This window comes from Pelodiscus sinensis, chromosome 1 (genome assembly GCF_049634645.1).
Source record: "Pelodiscus sinensis isolate JC-2024 chromosome 1, ASM4963464v1, whole genome shotgun sequence".
Lineage (NCBI taxonomy): Eukaryota > Metazoa > Chordata > Testudines > Trionychidae > Pelodiscus > Pelodiscus sinensis.
In genome coordinates this window covers 148124647-148142111 of record NC_134711.1, presented here as the reverse complement: position 1 = coordinate 148142111, position 17465 = coordinate 148124647, and the positions used below count along the sequence as shown (strand labels likewise).

Below are 17465 nucleotides of genomic sequence, written 5' to 3'. Positions count from 1 at the left end.
TTACCCACAAAAGCTCATGATTTTTGTGTGTGTGTGTGTGTGTGTGTGTGTGTGTCTGTCTAAGGTGCCACAGACTAACATGGCTACCCCACTGACATTTTCAAAAAATGAGAGCTTCATCTGAGAGTGGTTTGCTATATTATGTTGCAGGATTACTCAATCCTATTGCCTAGTATTTAACCTTGTAAACAGCCTAGAGAACCTATCAATCTCTATTTGTATGTAAAGAAAATAAAATCACAATGAGGGAGGGGAGGGAATAACCTTTATGCCCGTTTCAGGAGTTGAGTAGTTAATCTGAAAGCCAGATGCCATTAAATAGAAATCTGTTGAATAAAACATGCCCCTCTCTTCCCATACCTCAACAGTCTTTATTTCAAATAAATGTCACTATGACTGTGTCTAGACTGGCCAGTTTTTCCGGAAAATCAGCCACTTTCCCGGAAAAACTTGCCAGCTGTCTACTCTGGCCACTTGAATTTCCACAAAAGCACTGACGATCTCATGTAAGATTGTCAGTGTTTTTGTGGAAATACTATGCTGCTCCTGTTGGGGCAAAAGTCCTTTTGCGCAAAACTTTTGTGCAAAAGGGCCAGTGTAGACAGCCCAGATTTGTTTTCCACAAAAAAGCCCTGATCGCGAAAATGGCGTTCGGGGCTTTTTTGCGGAAAAGCGCGTCTAGATTGGCACGGACGCTTTTCCACAAAAAGTGCTTTTGCAGAAAAGCGTCTGTGCCAATCTAGACGCTCTTTTCCGAAAATACTTTTAACAGAAAACTTTTCTGTTAAAAGCATTTCCGGAAAATCATGCCAGTCTAGACGTAGCCTATAAGTAAATCTACCTTTAAGACCAATGGGCATGGCGCTGTATTCAATGTGAAGTGCACATCTGTGCTGAAGTTCACAGGAAAAGCTAGGGATATTTAAGAAGTAGCACTGAGCATGAAAAAGCAAAGCTACCCCAGCCTTATGTTTTTCTTGGAGGCATTATTGTAAAGGTGGGTTTTAAAGAAGCATGTGCACCTAGATTTTATGTGTATTAGAGTGCCTAGCAGTTCCAGTTGTGGACCCAGGACTCTCTTGTGTCAGGTACTGTATGATAGGAGGGTATTCCTTACACCTCCAGTGTTCCTCTAAGTCAGCGTTTCCCAATTCTATTTGGCCATGGAACCCTTTTAAACTTGAAAGAATTTCAAGGAGCCCCCTAAATAAGTGTCATATATATGGAGCTGAAAAAGTAGACCACAAATAAGTAAGGTTAATAATAAACACATGCTAAACAAGATCATGAGATCAACATTTAGTTTAATCACACATATTTAAACATCACACAATGTGTACAAAAAATAAAGCTCAAACTAATACACATTATATTGGCAGTTTAATACAAACAGTGTTTTTTCTTTTTCTTGGCAAATTCTTTTTATATTTGGCTTAATACTGGAAAGTTGGATTTGCATATCTGGTGCGGCATTCAGTCCATTTCCGTATTTTGTTTTTGTTGCGTAATTTGAGAGCCCAGTTTCACACAAATATGTGCTGGCAAAAAGTAACAACTGACAAATTGCCCCTCTTGAAAAAGCTGAATATTCTTGACATAAGCTGCCCCAAAATGTAATCAGAGAAACTTCTTTACATTTTTGTATTAATTAGCCATCTGAAATGATTTTGATTAGGTTTTCGTAATCCTGTGTAGAAAAATTGACTAGTTTTACTTAATGGATTTCAAATCCAGTTATTGTCATTTATGGTTGGAAAACACTTCATGACATTTGTGTATAAATCCCAAAGATGATCTGTGATGTCCTGGCCAGGAGGAAGGGTATAGGAGAGAGCTTGGGGCATGGTGCCTGGCCAGGAGGGGTCTTGGGACAGGGTATCAGAACAAGCTGGGAGTGTGGGGTTTTGGTGCAGGGAGTGAGGGAGATTTGAGTGCAGGGTCTGGACATGAGGATGATGTTTACCTGGCTTGGCACCCTGCTGCAGCAGGGAAAGCCTCCAAGCAGCACACTGTCATTCCCCCAGCAGGGGGGCAGGAGAGGGAGCTTAGTTCCCCCAGCCTTCTCAATGCAGTGGGGATCCCAGCGCAGTTGCAGCCCCAGGTCAGGCTTCTTACTGGCAGGGCGGAGGGTGTAGAAACCCCAACCTTCCCCATCAGACCAGCAGGGTGGGGGATGGGGGGGGGAGCCGCAGGGGAAAGAGAGCGACAGCACACGGGGGCCAGCCAGTCTGAGCTGAGGGTTGTGCAGCCTCTGCCGGAGCGCAGGCAGCAATTTAAAAATGCCAAGGTCTGGGAGTGGCTACTTAGCACCTCAGACTTGGCCATCCCTCCCCCTTCTGGCAGCAGTGGCAGCTGCACACGTGAAGGAAGGGGCTACGTGGCTGTATCGGAGGCTGCGTGGGACAGGGGCAGTCCTACGGGGTGAGGAGGGGTCTGCGTGGGGCAGGGGCAGCCACAGTGGGTGGTGGAGCAGCCAGAGCAGCGCGCTTCCAGAAGCCCGCCCCCACCAGCACAGCTCCAATGGGCTCTGCAGGGGGTAGGGGAATAGTTTTCTCGTGGAACCCTTAGATTAACTTTGTGGAACCCTGAGGGTCCACGGAACACCATTGGGAAACACTGCTCTAAGTGACAACAGATCAATAGGGTATTGAGTGGTAAATGCAAGACTTCAATGGCAGCATGGGAACTGCTGTACAAGGTCCCCATCCTATCCTCAATGTTTACTCTGCCTTAATGCCTACAGGAAACCAGCCAGTTAGTAATAGTTCAGGAGCAGAGAAGGTATTGAAACAAAAAGTATAACTTGACATTGTATCCTCCCGCCCCCCCCACTCTGGCATAACTATGAACAGTAGTCCCGCTGAATTCAATATGTCTATTCCTATATCATAATTATGTAGAAGCAGAGGGATAAGGGATATTTCGGAAAAGGCTTTATTTTCCGAAAGATCCGCGTCTAGACTGACGCTTTTTTCCGGCAAAGCTCCAAGCTGGAAAAAAGTGGCAGCCATTTTTATGCTAATGAAGCAGGGGGGATTTAAATCCCCGCTTCATTTGCAATTGCGATATGTCTAATTTGCAACCCTTTCACGAAAAAGAGATGCAGTCTAGACACAGCCTGTCTGTCTTAGCCTATGTGTTGCCATACCCATCAGGCATCAGCACAACAGACTGTAGTCATACCTCCAGGATTGTGTCAATACGAAGATATTTTGGCTTCTGTACTAACAGCAAATATGTAAAAAGGGGTGATTGAACATACAGTAATTACTCGTTTAACACGTGCCACTTAACATGTTTTCATAATAGCATAATTTTTTTTAGGGAACGTTTTCGAATAACAAGGCTGTCCCCGAAATAATACAAAAATAATCAAGTGGCGGACTACTTCGTGCGGCGGTATAAGTTGGTGAAAACAGTGATAATACGCATAAGCGGATGAATACATGTAGTCACAGCACTCCTCCACTCACTCACATGTTTATCTTTGTGTTTTAACAAACTGTGGCGACTTGTGTTGCTAGATATCTAATGTTGACATTGCCACCGCCACCTTTTCCATTATTTTTAATGGGAAAATTGACCCTGCATAGCACGTTTTCACTTAGCACGAACATTTTCAGAAATACATCTGTAGTGTTAAATGAGGAATTACTGTATATAGTTTTGGCTTGTTTGAAGAACACACACATACTTCACTCATGGCAAGGAAGAATTTCCACTGATAGCTAGAAGGAGGTGTCTAAGCTCTTTCCACTTGTTAGAGGAGTCTTGTCCTCTAGTTAGTTTCTACCATGTTTTATGCTACATTCTGTGGTTGCAGCACTTAACATAGGTGTTGTCATGCAGGAAGAGGAGAGGTATTGTGATTTTCCTTAAGAGATGAAAAATGCCCAAATGAACCACTGTTCCCTTAGCATGGCCCTCTCACCTATAAAGATTTATTGGACTCTCCAGCAGCTGTATTTCCTCTAACATAACATTTTTCAAAGAAACGTTGTTTAGTAGGACTGCTACTTTCTCTGCAGGGCAGCCTCACCAGCCTCCACTCCAATTACTGTTTCTAATAGTTTCCCTTAGGTGACACCAATCCACCTTCTAAAGGTGGTTATAAGACAGACTGGAGTTCTACTTTTCAGGGCTGTGCCTGTGGCGGGCTGCTCCAGCCCCGGCTGGTTAACTAACTCACCCGGTAAGGGTGATGCTTATTTGTTAACCATTCACATCCCTACTCCACACCCCTATGGAGGTGCTCCTCACAGTTTGGGGACCTATGTATTACAGGGACTCACCCATTCCTCCTCGCACCACTGTTATACACCCATTGCTGAAAAAATGGCATCGATATCATCGTTCTCACTAGCCGCTTTCACTGGAGGCCCAGGGTTTCTTTCCGATGCCACAGGTTTAGAGGTCCCCACTTTGTCTTGCTCTCCAGCGTGCTTGGTAGCACTACAGCCTCCTGATTTTCTTAGGTGAAGTGACTGCTCAAACCCCTGAACAGGAAAGAGGGACACAGCACCATGCATACTGTCTTCCAAAAGGGTGGAAGTGTTTTGTTGAACAAACTCCAGAGTCTTCTTTGAGACCAATTTTGACCTTCTGGACAGTTTGATCTTCCTTTGCTGCCAGGAACTTGTTCTGCAATACTGCTTTATCCGAGATGCCTTTTGCAAGCCAGAAAGAAGGAATTTGCAGATGGATGCTTTAACACAGCTGAGTTTTTTCTGCAAGCTTTAAGGAGAAGGGGGTGAAAAAAAACAAAGCAATTCTTCAATAAAGGGTTGGGGGAGCAGAGGAAACCACAAAATCGTTTCTGCTCTGGCAAAACTAACCCCCTGAGGTTTGGGAGACTTGGCATTAGGACAGTTCCCTTCTTCTCTCACAACCCAGAGATATAGAGCATCTTGAAAACCAGCAGCTCAAGCTTGCAAAAATCATCATCCCAGCTAAAAAAGTGTACTCGCCCTCCCTTACATCTTACTGCGGTGTAGAAAATAGTCACTCCATTTTAAAAAAAAGCCTCACTCCAGAGGAGTGAACAGAACAATGCATTCATAGAAGAATTCATCTCTTAATTGCATTTCCAGATCTGTGAAAATGCCAAGGGCTTGTCGACACAAGGACTTGCAGCCACTTAAATAAATTGAATTAAGCAAACAACTGCACCTTGGAGAACTTTATGAATAGCTTATTTCAGTTTCTCAAATCTATTCTTAACAGATTTAAGGTAAGCCAACCCCCCCAAAAAACATTCCTACCAGAACAGCGTCCACACAAGTGTTTATATTAACCTAGCTCCATTCATTTTAATTCAGCACTGATGTGGGAAAGTTGTATTGGTATAACTTATGTAAGGCCTAAATAGCAAGATACATTGAAGAAATGCAAAGTGTTGTGCCTGAAAATCCCAAAGCCATGTTAAGTTACACCTGCCTGCAGCCCTGAGCCTCCACATGCTGCAGCCGTTTGCTTTTCAGCAGCTTTGTTCTCAGAAAAAACGTTTCTGACTTAAGCTTTTTGCTTTTGCACGAGAGAACAGCTGTTTTGAGTGCTTCAGACAGTTCTCCGAAAGAGCAGGCTTCTCTAAACTTCAACACAAGAGATTTGGCATGCTGGGCTCTCGCTGCTTTTGCTTCAGAAAGCGTTAGTCTGAAGTCGACAGCCTGAAATAAAGACAAGGGAAGAAATTAGCATTAAAATAACATCAGTGTCCCAACTGATCCTCAACAGGATAGAAATGTAGAGACGAAGTGTTACAGAAATATGCTTTACTGCACAGGGAACCAATAGGACAGCCGTCAGGCTATTAAGAACAAGGGACTTGCTTTCAGGAGACTGCAATTCTAATCAATGCTAGCACCGAGTGAAATGATACCATCTACATGTTTTGTTATCCTTTAAAGTGCTACCAGATTATTTTTTTGTTTTTTAAGTTTTTCATGTTACAGACTAACTTGGCTACCCCTCTGAAACTTTTGAAATGGAGAGGTTTGTAAACTACTCAGAACCACAAGCGAAAGATAAAACTGCATCTTCTATGCAAAGCCTCCATACCCATCTGAGGAGCTAAGAAAAATAAGTCAGGGAAAATGCCATGGAAGCCACTAGCTTCAAAGTACCAGGGACAGGCTGTGCAAAGGGGAGAAAATATTTTCCATCACAAAAATACAGAAAAGGCCTTTTGAGTCCCGATGTCATCTTAACACAAATGTTTTACCTTGAAAGCCATACAAACCTCTTGAACTCTGGGTTTAAGTTGCCTACACAGGGTCTTGATGTCAAATCCCAACTGCTTCCCTGGAGAGGAAGAGAAAGAAGAGACAATCACTTAAAAATAAGAAGAGTTAGTTGGTTTTGGTAAGCATCTTTTCCATAAATGCACAGTTTCACCCCAGCTCAGCCGTTCAGTCTGCTGCACGGTCATACAGGAGACATCAGGTCATAAGCTGGCTCACATCAGGTCTCAGCATTGCCAGCTATCAAGGCAAAGGAGGGGTGAGAAAATGAGCCTCATGCAAGATACATCTCAGCCAGCTAGATGCCAGGAACAAAATGGATAGTGAGATTTACCAAAAGCAACAGAAATATTCTGCCACTACCCTTCCTGGCAAGGAAGATTTAAAGTTAAAGTCCAGAATGAGGAGTCAGAGGATCTCAGTTCTGCTCTATGGGACTGTGTCAGTTTACTTAGTTACACTGTCTCCTCGTTTATAAAATGGGGAAGAGGAATTGTACAAATGAGAGGCTTAAATCATTCATCTTTGTACAGGGTTTTGAGATCCTGTACTGTAATGCACAGAGGAAGTGCAAAGCATTACTTAACACTCCCACTCCCACCCCCACCCTAAAAAATAAAAAAAGTCTTCACACATTTCCAGAAAAACAACAAAACTGAAAAGCTTTACCCTTCAGAAGATGAAAGACAAGGGGTAAGCCAATGCACACCTCCTTGCCACTCTTCTGTTAAAGATCCCAGCTTGTCCCTGGCCCAGAGAAGCTTAAGGTGAAGCATTTCATGCTGGCACCTGTGGTATCACTGAGTGACACTGAGTGTGGCAGCTGGATTTTGATCCATTTTAAGCAAGTTAGGGTAGATCCTAGGGATTAAGGGCAGATTTTAGGGGTTAAGGGCACGTTGCTAACATGGCTCTCCCCATCAATACTGTATCAGGACTCGTTACCTTTGTTAGCTCTCTTCACCAGAACCGGCTTTCCAATGTCAATGGGGCGCTGGATGTTCGTCATCCTCTCGCTGCCCCTTGTGGGAGCTTCCAGGCCTCTCCCTTTATTGGACCTGGGTGCTGCGGCAGGTCCTGCAAACAGTTTGTTCAGCCATCCAGTTGATTTTTTTGTTGCAAACACTTTAGATCTTTTCTTAATTTCCAAATAAAGGGGTCCCAGAAACTCAGTGATTTCAGAAGGAAAGTTAAACCCCTTAATATAAGGCATCTGCTGGGTCCTGGACACCGCTTGCAGCAACCCAGACAACACTCCATACAAAGAAATGAGGCTTTGTAATACGCACTGATAAAGAATCCTGGGAAAAGAAACACATGGACATGAGCCCGCTGCAGACGTAAGCAATTTAACTTGTATTCACTAAGCAAGTGCGCTAATCTTTGCTACCTGCCTCTCCCTCTTCCCCCTAAACAAGTCCTTTTCCTCTTCCCCCACGTAAACTTCTGGGTCCTGGCTTCATGCTCTCTAACCATCTTCCCTTCCCTGTATCTCGAAACTGGTTCTTCCCTACAAACAGCCTAACGTCCCAGTGTAAACTGCTTCCTCAATGCTTGTTTCTGGCTTAAGGAAGCCGTCAAAGATCAACAGCAGAGGTAGGGTTGCCAATTTTGATTGGACATGTTCCTAGAGGTTTCATTCTGACACAATCTTTAATTAAAGATTAATCTCTAATTCCTTGAGACTCAAGGACAATCTTGAGCGGTTGACAACCCTAAGGACAGGGCAACAGAGCAGGACTTGATTCACTCTAAAAATCTCCATCTAATACCTACCTTCCAAAAATGCTTTTCTTCCCTAATACTCTATGTAATGGATTTTCCATAAATCCTGGAAATTAGCAGGTTCCCATGTAACAGCCAGCCAACCCCATTTAACGGGCATTCTTTCATGCACCAAACCATTTTGCATCAATTAAAGTGGACCTACTTATTATTTGATGATAAACACTTTCCTTTTCAATGTCAACTGGAAAAAATATTTCCTGTTCCAAACAGCACTTATACAATGTATGTATGCCATGAAGCCATGCCATGCAAGATGGTCTATGTTTTTTCAGTCTAGTTGCACATATTGTGCACGAAGCACTGTTGTGAAAAGACTGGAACAATTATTTCACTGAAAGAATTGGGAGCATTGAGGAATGGCTTTATTTTATCAGTTTCATTTTTATCATGAGGCAGGTCATATTGATTACTGGAAAATTTCAGATGTTAAAAAACATTGTGGCAAATTGATACAGTGTAGGATAGATAGGTATGTGCGCGCGCACGCACCCCCCCCCCCATAAAACGGGATTTTCAGCTCTCCTCCTGTCCTAGTCCCTTTCTATCTTGATCTTCTCTCCTGAGCCTCCGATCTCTCACTCCTCTCCTCCTACTGGCTGCCCCGCTCACTCTCTAAGCTCTCCTCCATCTCCTGCCTCTCTCCATCTCTCTTTCTCTTCTCCTCCCCCTCCTGCCTCTTACTCTTTTTCTTCTCTTCCTCCTCCTCCTGCATGGGGAGCACGGAGCCCAAACAGCGGTTTGCGCCGCTTGCGGCTGCCTATGAGCTCCAGCTGCCCCCCTGCACTCCAGCACTGATCCTACAGCCTCCCAGTTGTCCTCCACCTTCCCCTTTCCCCTCATTCCCCCACCCTCCTCCTGGCCAGGGTCTGTTCACGGCCAGGGGGCGGCGCCTGGAGCCACCGTCACGCCACACATCACTGCCCCGTCCCTCCTTCGCCTTCCACTGGGCACTCGACTGACTTTTGCACCGCTCAGCTGGGCCACCGTGAGGGAGCAAGCAGAACAAGTGGCCATTTGGGCTCCCCCGCGGCGGCCCGGCTGAGCGGCGCAGAAGTCAGTCAAGCGCCCCAGCGGAAGGCGAAGGGGGGGCGGGACGGTGACGTTCACGGCCAGGGGGCAGGGCCTGGAGCTGTTGTCATGCCGCACATTACCACCCTGCCCCCCCAGAGGCAACACCAAACGCTAGAGTGTTACAGAGTCACAGACATTGGGCTACTATATATATATGATACAGTGAAATGAACTTGGCTAAAAAAAAAAAAAAAAAAAAAAAGCATGCTTTTCAGTTTATCTAAAGTGCAGGTCCCGTTAGTTGTCAGAAAGCCTTGAAACAATAGGGGTAATTGGAAAAATTGGACCTGGAAGATAACTGATAAGATGCGAGCAAAATTCCTTGTAGACATTCTAGCTACGAAGAGTGGCTCAAATGGATTTAAACGAATTCAGTCATGTAGGGTCTAATAACAAAGACATAGCAGGTTGAGGGTTCAACCTACCCTGTCCAACTGGAACCGGTGCTGTTGTAAATATCTGATCCATACTTATAATTGCATGTTACTATATGGGTGTGGTTATTGCTTAGGCAGTTAAGACATGTTTGGAGCAGCTGTATAAATATCATATGGCCTTTGGATTTAATAAAGCAATTTATGATTAAATGAGTGTCAAGGTAATACCATCTAGTATTAATAAATAATAATAATTCTAGCTACCCTGCCTGAGAGTGTAGTTGATGTTAGAGAAAATTGCTGAGTGTCAAGTATGCACACTTCACATCCACTACAACGTGTGACAAGATAGCCAATAAGAGAAGACAGCGTGTTTGGCAGGTCAAGAGGACACAAAAGTGGCATCAACTAGTGCTACACTACCCTATTCTGGTCGCAGCCAGCTCACTTAACCAGAAAGCATGTCTGTACTCAAACCTATTTGCTGGTGAAAGTACCCAAGGAAAAGACAGACAAAAACAGTAAAGATTAGTTTTCAAAATGTACAAACCATAATCTGCTCAACAATCCCAAAACCACAGTGTTCAAGAGGATGTATTCTTCCAAACACAGATGCTTAACAGACAGTCTGAAAATTAAACTGATTAAGGTTAGACAACAATATAACAACATTAAATGGAACTCAGCAGAGACTTTGCTTTAAAAAAAAGCTCAAGAAACAATATCTTTGGCATTGGTTTAGGCAAGAGCAGGCGTGGGCAATCATTTTTGATGGGAGGGGGGTACACCAAGAATTTGGAAAGTGGTCAAGGTCCATATTCTTCTAAGATGTTAATGGAGAAGGTGCAGCTTCTGGATGGAGGTTGGGTGCAGAAGGGAGCTCGGGTTAGTGGACTAGGATTCAGGAGGGGATGTAGGGTCTGAGCAGGGGTGTAGAGTCTGGGAGGTTGTGACTTGGGGTGCAGGTGCAGAGGGTTTGGTCTGTTACTTGGGGCAGGGAGTCAGTGTAGTAGGGGATGGGTGTCAGATGCATGCAGCTTATTTTAGACTGCTCCAAGCCAGCGGCCCAGCCCTGTACTGTCTCCATGCCAGATGCCCCTTGGGGGGAATGGGCCCTTTGCATGCTGCTTGTGCCCAGGCAGCTCCCATTTTCTGATTTCCAGCCAGTAGGACCAGCAAGATTGTGCTGGGGTTGGGGAAGTGTGCAAAGCCCCTCCCTCCAAGGGCACACAGCATACAGAGATATCCAGCCTGCAGCCCAGTGCTATGAGCAGCGTGTCAGGGTACTGCAGGCAGGGAACATGCCCGAAGCTGCTGCTGGGCTGCAGGCTGGATATCCAAACACTGAGTTACTTGGGGCTGCAATGGCAAACTTGCCAGCAGCAGGAGTTTCACACCCAAGAACACAAATAGACGTGTGCAACTTGAACCTTCGATAAATTATAAAGAAATTCTTGACTGAGTCCAGCAGCAATTATAAGCCTACAGTTTTGTTCTCGTCATGAAGCTGAATGGAAAGTGCTGCTAGTAACATTGAAGAAAATCTTTTTGTAAAGAGAAAGGATACTCAAATGCTTTGCAGCAACACTCCAGTAAGCGCAGCAAGAGCTTGCAGCCTCCCAAGATCTTCACTGCCACCACTTCTAGCACAGGCTGGCTGGGAACAACACGCTCCCCTGCATTTTCAGATTTCTTTTTCCTACAGTGACAGCAGAGTGAGGAGATGGTGGTTACACTTAGCATTTCAAATTTTCTTCCCAAGTTTTTAGCGGCTTGGAGGTAATGCTGACTGAGACCTTGACTACTCTACAAAGTCAGTGCATACATCTATTCTTAAATGTGTGTCCCACCAACGTAAGCGCCCCGTTATGGCAACGCAGTCACACTGTGTTGCCGGGCGTCGCTGATATATGATCAAAACTAGAGATATTAAAAACTGTGTAATAGGATAACCATGTAACCACTGAAAATCTCATGCAGCTTAGCTTTATACGGCAGAGCCCGCAGTGAAGCCTCCTCGGGAATGAAGCAGGCAGCCCTTGCCTGCCCAACTCCTGGAGAGGATGCTTCACAGAGTAACCGACACCATTAACTAATAAATATCACTTATCGGTTAAAAAGTAAATCGTTTACAACTTCAGAAGCCAGAGGAGTAAGATGTAGAATCACTACAGGCACTTCAATATTGCCAATGGTAAACGGCTGGTTGGGAAACAAAATGCCTGCTTGTAGCTTTCTGAACAGTCCTGTGTTCTTAAAGATACAAGTGCCATGGACCTTCTAAGAGCAGGCAACACTGATGTTGGTGAAGCATCTTTAGTGATCCCCAATGCTTGTATAATCATAGAAAAGTTGTTGACGTCCTCTGTGGCCAGGTGGTCTGGTACCAAAACAGGGAGATACATGCTATCTATTGCTCCACTGCAGTTCGGGAATCCCACTACTGCAAATCTCCCCCTCCCCCATCCTACACATTGCCAAGAGTCAGTCCTGCGCAGCAGGAGAGGATTAATGATCCTGCATGCTTGCACGACAATGGTCCCTTGCGTGGATTTTCAAACTGCACAGTGGTTTCCCATTCACTGGTGGCAATTCAGCCTTGCAGGTTTTCTCGGTGTGATTGCCAGCTCTCGTTTTGTGCTGGAGAGATGGGTCGAGTTCAAGACGCAGATTCAGGAAAGTGGCCGTTTGCATCCAGAAGTGCTGCAGCCGCTGTTCATCATATCCAACTTGTATTACAATGAGATCACAGCAACCAATGCTTCTCTCCGAGGCCCAGAAGCGGCTCTCTACCCTCTGCAGCTGCTCCATGAATGACCCTAGCAACCTTAAGTTCTGTCCCACTGCAATCTCTCCTTCAAGAAATCATCATCATCTTCCTCTCTGATTTGGTGGCTCTTATGGCTCTGCAAATATTGGAGGATCGTGTGCCCTGTACTTCCAACACGGATGACAACAGCACAGAGCTGTACAGGCTTCTGTCAGAGATGGTGGACAGTGAGGATGGCTGTACAGTTTCATGGGTTTAAGACAACATTATGGGATACAGATGACACTTTGTGATGGAGACAATTGCACATTGAGAAGCTGAGCCCTTGTTCCCAGGCACTGCTGCACATCTCATTTCTGCCTCCACCATGTATTGCCAAGACTTTCCAAGAGACAAGTTGGATGGTGGCAGGCTGCTCACGAGGATACCTGCACAGTGCGATGGACCCTGGGTATTGACACAAACGCTCCTGGTAAGCATGCACAGAGACGATTCTAGGAGCCAAATATCTATGTACATAAACAATATACTATCTAAGACAGCTTTATGCCAATGACTTGTGTCCACCAAAGCTTGTAGTATAGACATGGCTTAAGATACTGAATCATGGAGAGACGTGCTAAAATATACAGTTTCATGCAACTTACTTGGGACACAATTCTGCCAGGTCTTGAATGGAGCCCATCAAGCTCATCTGATTTAAACGCTTTAAGCACTGTTCGACCTGAAAAGAGAACAACCACCTTTTGTTGATATTTTCAGAAAAACATGTTTCTTAGCCTAAGAGTTGTCCATTAAATTAGGCAACATCTCCCCTTCTCAGCCTGCCAGAGATAGTATGTCAGCCTTCTGGGTCTCTTACATTGGTACATTCAAATATCCAAAAAATGGTGGTGGGCTCTCTCCATGACATTATTGTGACAGGCCTTTACCCTGGAGCAAAGAGATTGTCGATTAATGCTGATTCTGTAGGTCGCATGTTGTTATTTTGGAGATTTAATTAAATTTCCACAAATAAAAATGCAAATGACTTTAGAAGGAGGCAAAATGACAAGTGGATACATGGGAATTCAGAAAACCTGGGTTGTAGCCTCAATTTTGTTAGAAAAATTAACAGAATGCTTCATTAGATAGAACACCACCACTTTTAAAAAATATTGAGAATATTCAGCAAAAATATTCAGCTTCACTTTTTAACGACCCCTTAAAAAAAAACTCAGTTCTTTCTCAAGGATAGCTTGCAGAAGTTGTCTTTCAAAGGCAATTTTTGGATTATTTACCCCATCCATTATAAATGTACCACCACTGTTTGTATTTCTATTCTTAATGAACTCTAAGAAGCATGAAATGGATAAAAACATCTAATTAGATTTATTTAACATCTTAATTTGAACACAAAGATTCTGAATATTGCTCTTATGGAAAAAAAAGTGACACTTCTCAATGACCACAAAAGAGTAGGAAAAGGTTCAAAAAACCCAGTGGGACTCACTCACAGGCTACATCTAGACTGCAAGCCTCTTTCGAAAGAGGCTTTTTCGAAAGTATCTTTCGAAAAAGCCTCTTTCAAAAAAGAGCATCTAGACAAGAAGATTTTTCAAAAAAGCGGCTCACTTTTTTGAAAGAGTCTAGACACTCTCTTTTGAAAAAGCCCTGTTTTTATGCAATAGCGCCTTTTTTCAAAAGATGACTTTCGAAAAAAGGCGTTATTCCTCGTAGAAGGAGGTTTACTGCCGTCAACAAAACCGTCGCGTTCTTTTGATTTACTGTCGACAGAACGCGGCGGTAGTCTAGACACAGGTACTATTTTTTCGAAAAAAGGCTACTTTTTTTAAAAAAAACCTGTAGTCTAGACACACCCACAATGTCTTAAAAACAAGTGAAGAGTGTTATGAAACTACCAAAATCCACGTTTGGAATAAAAACAAGCCTGGCAAATTTCTTCTTCAAAAGAAAGTTTTGAAAAAACTGCAGTGTACTTCTAACTGAGATACACAGAAGGCTCCTTCCAAGCATAATTATTTCAAGCAGCTTCATCTTACTGACCTGTTTCAGAGACAAATAGGTTTTATGGTGAGACATTGAGTTGTGGAAACCATAAAGGATTGAATGTAAAACTTTTCCTTCTGCATCCACAGCTTTACTGGTTAGCAACGTGTTGACCTTGTAACATCCTGTAATAACAGCTGGAAGACATTTCACTGGGGGGGAGAAATTGAGACATTAAAATAGTTGTTTTTGAGCTTCATACAAGATAAATCATATTAGCACCACATAAATGTATAAAAACCCATGTGACAAAGCACAAGGACCAAAGAAACACACCTCATAAGCGCTAGGGACTACTTGTCTGGCTTTCAATTTGAACAAATACCAGTTTGTATTTCTTGCCTGCAATACATTCTTTTAGTCCTTACTTATGCCACGGTGCAGCTGCCCCAGCCCAGAAGCAGCCACACTGTGGCCTGGCTCCAGCTCCAGGGCAGTGGCCCACCACACAGCTCCACCGGACCATGCTCTGATAGTTGAGTAGCCACTCAACTAGTCGCTCTCCCCCCTCCCAGCTGCCTCTATCAGAGATAGGCTTTAAGCCATTTCCCCCCAGCACTGTCTCTGCAGGGGGCAAGGGAGGTAGAGTCACAGCGGGGAAACAGTATGAGTGGGGACTGCTTCAGTCCCCACTTGCACCAGTTCCCACTGTGGGAGCTTCTGCTTTTGAAATGTACAAGATCCCTGCAGGGCTCTTGTACATTTCAAAAGCAGAAGTGCCACACAGAGCCTGGGGCAAGCAGGGACTCAAGAAGTCTCTGCTCACCCTGTGCTCTCTGCAGCAACCTCCTATAAGAGAGGCAGCATGGGGGGAAGGAGGAGCTGGTGCTTGGGGGAACTGGATTAAAAGCTGGTTCCCCCCGCACCGTCTCTGGGGTGCTGCTTGCCCACACCGCTGCCTCTATTAGAGACAGCAGGGGAAGGAGAATAGGGGACGCTGCTGGGAAACAGCCCTTCTCCACGGGGGTCCCAGCAGGGAGCCCGGGCCACCACAAACAGGGGCTAGTCTGGTACACAGGGGTGTCTGCCGTGAACAGGGGCTACTGGACACAGAGTGAGCCAGGACCAAGCAGTCCTGGCTCGTGCGGATCACTGCTGCTCTGCATTTTAAATGTAGCAAGAGCCAGTTGCTCTTACTACATTTAAAATGCAGAGCAGCAGCACAGGTGGCCCCAGAGCCGGCTCCTGGAACTACCTCCGCTGTGGCTCTGAACAGCAGTGCTTATTGACTAATTGTATAATCGATACAAATTGTATCGACTATTCAGTTAGCCAGATCATTGCATTTTAACATCCTTAGCTGGGACTGGGGCCACAGTACAGCTGACCAAGAAGGGACAACCCCACCATGGCCCGGCTCCAGCTCCAGCATACGGGGCAGCGGGGATGGCCAAGAGAGCCATATTTTGGTGCCATACTGAGCCATAGGTCTCTGCCCCCTGCTATAACACATGGAGGTTTCATTAAAACAGAATCGTAAGTAATTTACTTCTCCCCACTTTTTCTGTTTTCCATTCCTCAGAGTTTGGACAGCTCAACAAGCTTAGGCAGTATCACTAGGACTAGTCTAATATATTTGGATTTGTGTTCTTAAAACTGCAAAGGAATAGAAATAAAAAGGTGGCGAGTTGGGGGAGGGTTTTTTTTTAAAAAAATATAAATCACAATCACTTCTAGTTTGGTTCTGCTCTGTATTTAAACCACAAACCCACAGAACTCTGGGACTGATCAAGCCCTTACAAAAAAAAAAAAATCTATTCCCAGATCCTTGACAATGCCAGTGACACAAACGCGTCGTGCAATATGTGCCGGGCTGTTTCAGAGCCACAGAGGATATGAAACACGTCAAAGATGCTTCAAGTTTGCAGACAGGAAAGGCAAAAGCTAAGAGCCCCGCACGTGGGGGTGGGCGCGTGGGGAGTTCTCCACAGATGCTGCAGAGCCTGTTTGCTCAGTTCTACTCTTCTCCCCCCCCCCCACTAGCCCCCAAAGCTGCTTTTCACCCCACCTCCCCCCCAACCATCCCTCCACTGCTACCCTCTGGCCCCTGCATCCTCCCAGCGCAGCCCCCCCAGCCAATGCTCTCCCATCTCCCGGCACGTGCTCGCTTTTCCCCGCACCCCTTCCCCAGCGCTGCCCTGGGCCCGGCCACCTGCGGGGTCTTGGGCCGCCACGGCCACCGTAGCGCAGCTCGCCGGCCACGGCACATGCCAGCGGTTCCACGCTGCCTCCCCCGCCATGGGCGCCGCCATCTTGCCGAGGGTGGGGGGTGGCAGGAGAGTAGCGATCAGGGGGGCGGAACTACAAGCGCAGGGAGGCGGGACGGAACCAAAGCGGGCGCGTGGGGGTGGGCGGGGAAGGTGGAACCAAGTGGTCTGGGCGGAGGCAGGCGCGCGGCGCGCTAGGGGGGAGCGGAGGCCGCTGGGGTCCGTAGCGCAAGGCGCCGGCTCCCGGAGGCAGGGGGCGCAAGAGGGGCCCCCTTGCAAGCCACGCCCCGGGGGAGCCTGAAGGCTGGGCTGGCGCAGGGCCCCTTAGTCTGTTGTTGTTATGGGTCTCCTGTCTCCTGGTTTTGGGGGGGCTTGAGGGGTGAGCCCCAAGGGCTGGGAGCGCTGCTGAGATCTCTCCAAGGTGCACCCCCTTGGCTGGGATCCTGGCACAGCGTTGCCCAGGGACCTGCCCTTTTTGGTGCCCGTCCCAAGCCTTGTCTCTTGCTGCCACTAGGGTTGCCAGATGGTTTCAGAAAAAATACAGAACAACAAGAAAAAAAAACATGCCAGGAAAAAGTGTGTTGAGCAAAAAAAAAAAAAAAAAAAAAAAAACCCCACCATGGCCCCTTTTAAAAATTGCATGGTGAGGCTTTTTTGCCCTAACAGCTTACCGGTGGCCGCCCACTATCTTGCCTCCCTATGCTGGGTCAGAAAGCTCCCTAGTAAGCACTAGGGTTGCCAGGCTGCCTCCATACTGAATCAGACAACCTGGGGGTTTTGCCTCCTGGCTGGGAAAAAAATCAGAAAGTACTGGACATTTTAGGTGTCCAGTATTTTCTGAATTTTTTTACTGGACAGGAGATGAAAATAACAGACTGTCCAGTTCAATACCGGACACCTGACAACCCTGGCTTCCACTTCCCATCACAGCTCAAAGCAGTGGCCAGGCTGTGCCAGGAGAAGA

The 17465-nt window shown here is 45.8% G+C and overlaps 1 protein-coding gene across 1 annotated transcript; it reads right to left on the bottom strand.

The window, feature by feature from the left end:
• Nucleotides 1–1710: 1710 nt before the first annotated feature.
• Nucleotides 1711–16576, bottom strand: RMP64 (ribonuclease MRP subunit p64). Its single transcript, XM_075906733.1, has 9 exons — nt 16447–16576; nt 14292–14446; nt 12893–12969; nt 11043–11174; nt 10026–10103; nt 7185–7540; nt 6239–6300; nt 5437–5666; nt 1711–4734 (listed from the first exon to the last, which is right to left on the bottom strand). The coding sequence occupies exons 1-9, from the start codon at nt 16544–16546 to the stop codon at nt 4314–4316; spliced, it is 1611 nt and encodes a 536-aa protein (XP_075762848.1). The 5' UTR covers nt 16547–16576; the 3' UTR covers nt 1711–4313.
• Between the last annotated feature and the right edge of the window lie 889 nt (nt 16577–17465).